Raw genomic sequence first — 8,640 nt, 5'->3', positions numbered from 1 at the left:
GATGAGAGGGCATTTCCAGAAGCGTGAGTGACCCGGAAGTTCATGTCAGTGGGACAAGTAGGATGAGACGATTAAGGCCAAGAGTCAAGTGCGGCCATTTTAGGCTTATTGCGGGTTTGCAAGGTTTGGCCTTTGATTTGCTAGGAAATGTCATGGTTTCTTTTTAAACTGCATTTTCTAAAGAAAGAAGTAGAAGTTTCACTATTTAATGAAGCCCACCCTAAAGCAGAGGTAGTGAGTGACCACGCTACCAGCATCCCTCTGAGAGAGCAAATGGAATGACCACGCTTTTGTTGTGGCACACACACAGGTGTTAGTTCCCTGTCCCAAGCTCTGACCCAGGAGAGGACTGTAGAGGGACATTTGTCCTTGAATTATCTCCCGCGTGCAGAGAAAGATCAAGTTACTAGTGGATGCTGCAGACTCAGCTAAGCAGCTGCGGTTGTGCAGGAGAAGGCCCCAGGGCCAGCCCTCATTCTGTCGGAGCTCTGTGGATGGGCTCCTTATGCTGACCTCTGGTCACCAGAGGATCCTCCAGTCTTCCCCGGGTGCCAGTACCCCCCTCTCTGGGATTCAGATCAAGCCTCTCAACCATGTTTTATTTCCCAACCTTTCATGTCTACCTAGCAGACTTATTTGACCATGGCAGGTTCAAAAGTGTTTGGAGGTTGAGGCCATGCTCCCCTTTGTCCATGCATACACCATGAAAATGGTCTGGCCTACACCATACCATAAGACCCCTCTTAACATGTTCTGAGATAACTCAATTTCCAGGTCCTCTTGGGGCCACTTCTTGCTACTCACATTTTTCTGGCATGGATCCTCACAGGAAGTGAAATGTCCCTTGGTGCTTTGGCCAGTCTGTGTTGGAGCAAGTTAGTTGCATCTACTTAATGTCTGGTTAAAGCAGGGTCTAAACCCACCAGCAGATTCACATCGGATTAGGAAGATGCCTAAATCTCCAGTCGTCTTAGGCAGGATACCCACCACATACCTTCAGCTGGCTGAAGACGCAGCTGAATGGCTGAGTCGTATCTGCTTGGCCTGTCTGCCTCTTCTAGGTCCTACCAGTCAAAGGGCCGGGTAGTTTTCATTTTTCAGAAGGGACCAAATATGTGTCTCAAGGTCTTGCAAAGTTCTGTGGTGCAATTTCTAGGTCCATAAGAATGCCTTCCTGTCCACTGTGGACTCTCAGGGACCCTTCTGGGCACTACAGTTGTGTGGTTTTGAGGGTCCTAAATGCAATGAAAAGGGCAGAAGGAGGCTTCAGAAATGAATCCATATCTGGTAATAAGTCCATAAGGTACAAGCAGAGCAGAAACAGCTGACTCAATGGATAGCAGCAAGCACCTGCCAAGAGCCACCTCTGCCTGGATGCTGTACAGAGGAGCGGTGTGCCTACCTTTCTTCTCTTGGACTTCCTGGGGATGCAAAACTACTTCCTGACCTTTGTAACCTTGCTGTTGTTCTCAGAACCTTAGCATCCTCATGTCACTCTAAAGTTTGGAGGGACACTGCCTGAGAAGGTCATAGGTCATTCTGATTGCTCTCTAGTTTCCTGTTCTCCCGTCTTGTCTGATGTTGCCTTTTCCTCAGGGGCTGGGGTTCAACTAAGGATCTTACTTCTCCTAGGTGACGATGTCAGCCATTTTTTTCCTCTCTATTCTTTATCCCAGGAGTAATTTCCCTTCCAGCCAGACTGTCTAGGGTGCTTTGGGGACTATCTGAAACTGAAGCTAGATTGTTTATTATGTTGTCTCACCTTGAGACTATACACTATTTAGCTGTGTATAGATTTCTAAATATGTTTAGAACTTGTGCTCCTTTGGTCCCATTTAGAAGACTTTAGGAAAAGGCACACATTTTGCCCCCAGCCTTTTCAGTCTTCCAGTTTAGTCCTAAGCGGCATAGAAGTAACACAGATAGATGGTGGGCAGTCAACATCTAGGGACCTTACTGGATACGTGGCTTTTCCAGACCTTTTGGGGGGGGGGCTCTTGGAGTCAGGTACAGTTTTACCTCTTGCAGTTTGCGAAATTGGTGAAGAGACACCAGATTATATGGTCAGGACAATGTTTTAAATCAGGGTTAGGTGGTTCATTTCATCACAGTAGCAACTTGGGTGTTTTTTTTTTTAATGGCTTTGGGGTGGTTTGGATTAAAGTGAGAGATGACTGGCTAGGTCAGAAACACTCTGATCTGGCCACTAGCCTCCCTTGGGCCATTACTTGGCTGTGCAGAGCAGAAGTATTTCTGTTTGCTGTCACTTAAAAGTCAGGCAGGTAGTGCCTCTGCTGAAGAGATCAGATAATTCTTTCTCTGTGGCCCCTGTGAACCTTATTTTTGTAGGGACAACCTTTGTCATGTATGTTCCTGTCAATCAGCCTGCTGATAGCTAAGCCCTCTGCAGTCTTGGCCTACTCTGTCTCCTCTGAGGTCTGGGTACACATGGGGCAGATAGCAGATGCTCACTGAACATACACAATTTAAAACTGCCTGTCCCATGAAGCACAGTGGCACACACTTTAGGAGATGGAGTCAGGGGACCGTGAGTATGAGGCTAGCCTTGGCTACATAGTAAAACTCCATTTCAAAGGAAAACAATCATTCTTCCTGGTTTTCTCATTAATGCATCTTATATTCATGAACTCATTGACGTTATCTGTAAAGCTTGTCCACACTTGGTGCTACTAGATAAGTTACCGAGTAGTGTACGTCTCCATCTGCTGGGTAAATGGTGTTTTCTCATGTGTTTAGGTTCCCAGGATTTCAGCCTCTGTGTGTGGTTCCCAAAGAAATGAAAACTAGAACCACCATATGACCCAGAATCTCTTCCTACTGCAGACTCTAAGGAAGTAAACAGTATAGCACAGGCTCAGTCCCGTGTTCTCTGCAGCCTGATTTAACTAGCCAGCCTGTAGAACTACTTGAGTATGCACGGGCAGGCGAATGGGGGAAGAAATGTGATGTGTACATACAACAAGACATCGTTCAGTTTTAAAAGGGATCCCCTGCTGGGCTGTCAAGATGCTCAGCGGGTAAAGGTGCTTGCTGCCCAGCCTGACTGACAACCAGTTTAATTATTGGACTTCACATGGTGAAGGAGGGAAGCAACTCCAACAGATTGTCCTCTGACCTTCATTATTCAGACTGTGGCATGCACACATCTGTGAGGGTGTGTGCACACACATACAATAAATAAACACAAAACCCTTTGGGGGTGCTCTGCATTGGTCACAAGGCCATCACATCTAGCATGTTCTCATGTGTATGCAGGCTATGAAAACTGAACTTGTGGAAACACAGAGTAGAATGGCAGGTGTCAGTTGAACATGGCAAATGGGGAGATGCTGATCAAACAGCACAAATATGCAGCCATGAGTCCTGGAGATCCAGTGCAGCCTGACACATACAGTTAATAACATACGCATTAGAAATTCGGTAAGAATAGACCTGACGTGTTCTCGTGGCACACCGAAGGAACTGCTTAGGAAATGCATATGCTACTCTACTTGACCATAAAGACCCTTTTGCTATCTATATGCTATTTTTATGCACTTCTTAAATATATGAAAAAAATTCATAGAATTATCATTTGAAAACAATGCCTTTCTTTTTTGTTCATGTTTCAGGAAGGCGATGTCTGGCCCAACTCATCAGCTGATATCACTGTGTACTTTAACCCCCTAGAGGCCAGGCTCTACCAGCAGACAATTTACTGTGACATTTCAGGTATGAACTCGCTTTGTGTGGTAACCAAGTTACCAAGTGCTCAGAACATATGCGTATGTGTGTACATGTGTGTACACATGTGTGTATGTGTATGCAAGTATGTGTGTATACATGTGTATGTATATTCACGTGTGTGTATAGATGTATGTGTATGTGAGTCCATGTGTGTATGTATGTGCGCATGTGTATATGCACATGTGTATATGTGTAAAGTATATGTGTATGTGTGTATATGCATGCGTGTATATGTGTGTGTGTGTACAAGAATGTGAAGATTGTAGACTAAGGCCATTTGGTGCTAACTGAGATCTACAGAAGAATATTTGAGTCAAACTATGAGCTTCTCACATTTTCTAGAACAGAAAGTTTCGGTTTTGCTCCAATTTTGTTCTTTGAGACAGGGTTTTACTCTGTAGGCCAGGCTGGCCTAAAACTTACTATGCAATCTAAACTGGCCTCTAACTTGCAGTGATCCTGGTACTTCAGGCTCCTGCGAGCTGAGATTGCATTGGGAACCATACCATACATAGCACATGACTAGCTCAAGAGTCTCTATAGTGTTTTACGGTTACATTGTCAGTGGGGGAAATAGAAAAACCCTTGTGTCTGTTTCTTCTTAATGCTTAGAGCACCAAGACTGCTACTTGTGACATTTTCTTGCATGGTTGTTTGTTCCTTTTATAATACCCAGCTACTAATATTTAGCATTTCTGTGAGTTGGAGGCCAGCCTGGTCTATAGAGTGAGTTACAGGACAGTCAGAGCTGCTACACAGAGAACCCTTGTCTCAAAAAACCAAAAAGAAGAGGAGGGGTGGTGGCAGATGAAGAAATAAATACGTGTACATGTGAATTTGTGTGTGCATTTGCACCTCCACACGTTTCTTGGCTGTTGCTGAGACGTCCTGAAAACTGAGATCCACACAGCGTTGAGCTCTTGAGTCATCCCCAAGCCTGGCTACAGAATACTGTGAAAAGAGCTGACTATTTCCAGGCTGAGGCAGGAAAGAACAAACTTCCTCCAAGTCTGAGTGGAAGCAGTGATCACAGAATGCCCAGAAGCTGTTAAAGGACTCCCACTGACGACCTTCAAACAATGCTGCTTACAGATTATGTCTGTGTTACATCCAAACAGGCATCGGAATCCGCTGAGTTAGAATGTGTCACGTGGCAATCGTTACCGCTATAAACAACTCAGGTCAAAAGTAACGGGGGAATTGCGGGTGGGACAGAATCCAATGTGGCCTCAAAATATCTTCCATCAAAATACTTACCAGTTATGAAGTGGAGAAAACTCAGTTTTACAGTGAAGAGTGCAGAACATGGCACCTCAGCTATAGAACAGGTGGCCTGCTAGGACCTCCTACTAGGATGCAGGGAGGGCAAATCATCCTGTCGGTGATACCAGGACCAAACTACCTCAGCAGGTCTGATCCAGAGGATGCTTCCAGCAAACCAGCGGAAGCACAGATTGCCTGGATCTTCACAGACTTCAAGGCCATGCAAGTCAAGGGAGGAAGGAAGAACTGTTTGAGACTCAAGAGAGCAGTCACATGTGCTCTAGACTGAATGCGTGGCTGCAAAGCGCATCCGTGGGGAAGAGACAAGGAAGTTCTTTGTCTTCTGCATTTAGTTATTAACCTATTGATTCATTGATTGTTTGTCAAGACAGTATCTCACTTTGTAGCCTAAGCAAACCTGAAACTCATTGTGTAGTCCAGGCAGGCCTCAAGCCTCAGAGACCATACCTCAGCTTCCCTAGTGGTAGGATCATAGGTTTGAGTCACCACATCCAGTTTCCATATTTTTAAATTTTCAAAGTTTTTTTTTTAATGTTAATAGGAAAACTAAGCAGACAGCAAAATTATAAAGTCAAAAAGTAGCCTTTCCCCCTGCAGTACTGTCAAAAAGGATGCTGGGTGTTTTAGTGTGTTGGGGGGGGCACCTTGCTAACACTTACATTACTGTTTGTCCTAACTTCACCCCACACAGTTCCTTTGTGCCCCTTTGCAGGCAACACTCAGCCCCCATCTCACCCTTGACAAGCCAGTCATGCTTATCATATTTATTTTGTGGGTTTTACTTGCAGCTTTAAATTACATGAAGCCCTAATGGTTTTGTCCCCTGAAGCTGATGACGTCTCTTGTTGTATAAAGATATTGGTAAACCTAACCTGCCCAACACTTTTCTGCTACCTTTCCCCCTCTGCCTTTTATGAACCTTTCCAGTTTTTTTTTAAATAAGCTCATTATTGATAACCATAGTTAATCCTACTATTTACATAGATGTCACTTGAAGACGATGTGTCCCTAAAGGAGGTCTCTCCTTTATACACCATCAGTCACTTGTGCTACTCACCTCACCTCTACTGTGCAATGTGTGGGTTGCCCTGGATACTATGGATGTTCTGATTATTTAAACTAGGAGGATGAGAGATGAGTCCACAGCCACTGAAGGGCAGCCAGCCAGCTGCCCAGATCCCACCCTCCTCCGCACCTGTGAAGTCACGTTCCCCAGCCAGCCTAAGAATGCGCAGCAGGATGGGCTGCCAACCCAAGACTGCCAGCTTCCCCGTGAATGCGCCTATCCTCTTAAACATTATGGGGATCATTTTCTTGCTTTCCTGTGTAAAATTACCATCTGTGTATTCATCCCTAAGCAAAAGTGGTCTTGGTTTCCTTTTTCTTGAAATTCTGTGTGGGATTCATGCCATATAAGCCTATGTTGCAAGCACCAAGAACATAAATTTGTTCCATAAATGTTCAGTGAAAAAGCAAATAATTGAAACAGAAATATAATCAAATGGGTAACCGCATTCTGCTTTGACTGGGTGATTCCCTGCACATGGAGGCGGGATGCTCATGATGGCCCTGCCACGAGTGCAGAGCGGATGAGGAGTTTTGGATCGGCATAAATCTCCTTCTGTGCCACAGCCCAGCGTCCAGGATCTTAGAGGATCTGCAGGAAATGTTTGGGAGGGCAGCCGTATTCAGATGCAGACTGGAAATATGCCAGTATGTGACCCCCATGCCACAGGTGGTGGGACCTCCTCCAGCTCCCTGGGGACACTGTTCTTGGCATGGGTCCAGGGGGCTGGCTGCTCTCCAGGAGGTTCCCAAACAATGCACCACGAGTTGTATGCATCTATTGTTTCCTGTGGTTCCAAATTCTTCCCCAGCATTCTTCTCCTGGGTAAACTGAATGTAATTTTTCCATCTGTGTGACAGTCTTCTTTATTTTGTTAGTCATTTCCTAACCGATTCAGTTGCCAAGGAAGGGCTCTGTTTACATAGTAATTCCATATTATCATTCCTGTGAGCTCCGTGTAATTCTGTGTCCTTTGGAGGGCTGTTGATGGTTGCTGGCTCTTATCATCAACCAGCTGGCAAGACCCCCTGGCATTATGTCACTAAGAGACATTTGCTAAGTGCATAGAAAAGCTCTTCCCTGCTGGCTTTCCTTTTGGTTGCCTTTGCTCTAAGCTACTGTAGTAATTGGTTTTCTCACCTCTCTGCAAAATACCTGACCAAAGCAACATAAGGGAGGAAGGGCTTGTTTTAACCTTTGTTTTGAGAGGGTACAGAGCCCATGTCAGTGAGAGCAATGTTGCTGAGACTCCTCACATCTCCACAGACCAGGAGGCAAAAGACTTGGGCTGGAAGTGGGGCCTGTAACCCACAAAGCTTCTTCCCCAAGAATTACTTTCTCCAGCCAGGAACTTCCTAAAGGTTCTAAAAATCACTACTACTACTACTAATAATAATAATAATAACAAAAAAAAAGCAACAAACCTCCACCAGACCAAGTGTGAGTCCATGGGGGACATCTCACTTTCAAGCCCCAATGGTAACTATGTTCATAGAAGCAAGTTCTGATTACTTTTCACACTTTTTAAAGAAAGAAATGTGTGTGTGTGTGTGTGTGTGTGTGTGTGTGTGTGTGTGTGTGTGTCCGTGTCCAGAAGAGGACATCAGATCCCCTGATGCTGGAGTCACAGGTGTTAGGAACCCAACTCCGGTCCTCTGCGAGAGCAGCACGTGCTCCTCCCTGCCGTCCTCTCTCTAGTTTCATCAGTTCTGGAAAATTCTCATCGTCTGCCTCTTCAGTGTTGCCTTCTTTTCAGCTCTCAAGATGATTGCAGAATTTATCTCTTCTTCGATCTCCTTGTCTCTGATCGATTTTGTTTTCTATTGGAATTTTATTGCGGTTATCTACTTGTGTGCATGTGCATTTGGCACAGCACACATGTGGAGGCCAGAGGACTGCGGAGCCAGTTCTCTCCTTTTGGTCCTGGGGATTAAACTCAGGTCGTCAGTCTAGGCAGCAATTGTTCTTACACACTGAGCCTGCTTGCCAGCCACTGTTCTGAGTATTTTATTCTAAGTTCTTTCTTCTATTTGACTAATTATCTCTTTAGCTATGTCTATTCTCGGTGTATTCATCTATCCAATTTTAAATTTTCATTGGCTTCATTTTTAGAAATCATGTAATTTTGTATTTATATATTTTGTTCTTTCATTGTTGTTTCCGTTTCCTATTATGCCTCTTCAATTTTTTTGAGAATGCTATGTTAGAGTTTCTTTAAGAATTTTCTATTATGTCCTTCTTGGGCTGCTTGTGGTAGCCCCCGGTTTTCCTCAGCAATGTGACTGTTCCTTCAGACAGTTGGAAATGTTTGTACTGTAAAGTTATTGAGCATGGATACTGGATTTTAAACACTCTATTGAGTAGGGATTTTGTTGGGTCTTCTTCCACTCTTCCACAGTCAGCTTCTGCTCCTGGAACCTGTCTGGTGATGTGTAAGTTTGGATTGAAAACCTGCACCTGGGCCTTGGATTTTTTCCCCCTCATCAGTCTGCTGGCTAGACGACAGGCCTCATCAGCCCATCCTAGGCCAGGAGGTGGAATTT

At 44.8% G+C, this 8,640-nt stretch overlaps 1 protein-coding gene across 2 annotated transcripts in view; it reads left to right on the top strand.

Annotated features, from left to right (window-relative positions):
- Hydin (HYDIN, axonemal central pair apparatus protein) overlaps positions 1-8,640 on the top strand; it is a 332,133-nt gene that overhangs the window by 100,840 nt on the left and 222,653 nt on the right. For both annotated transcript variants that reach the window (XM_005345678.3, XM_026777026.1), the window contains exon 10: positions 3,633-3,732. In XM_005345678.3, the coding sequence (XP_005345735.1) occupies positions 3,633-3,732 (100 nt within the window). The remainder of the gene's footprint in view (positions 1-3,632; positions 3,733-8,640) is intronic.

The sequence above is a fragment of the Microtus ochrogaster genome, chromosome 4, assembly GCF_000317375.1.
Source record: "Microtus ochrogaster isolate Prairie Vole_2 chromosome 4, MicOch1.0, whole genome shotgun sequence".
NCBI classification, from domain to species: Eukaryota; Metazoa; Chordata; class Mammalia; order Rodentia; family Cricetidae; genus Microtus; species Microtus ochrogaster.
This window is presented reverse-complemented; position numbering and strand designations above follow the sequence as displayed.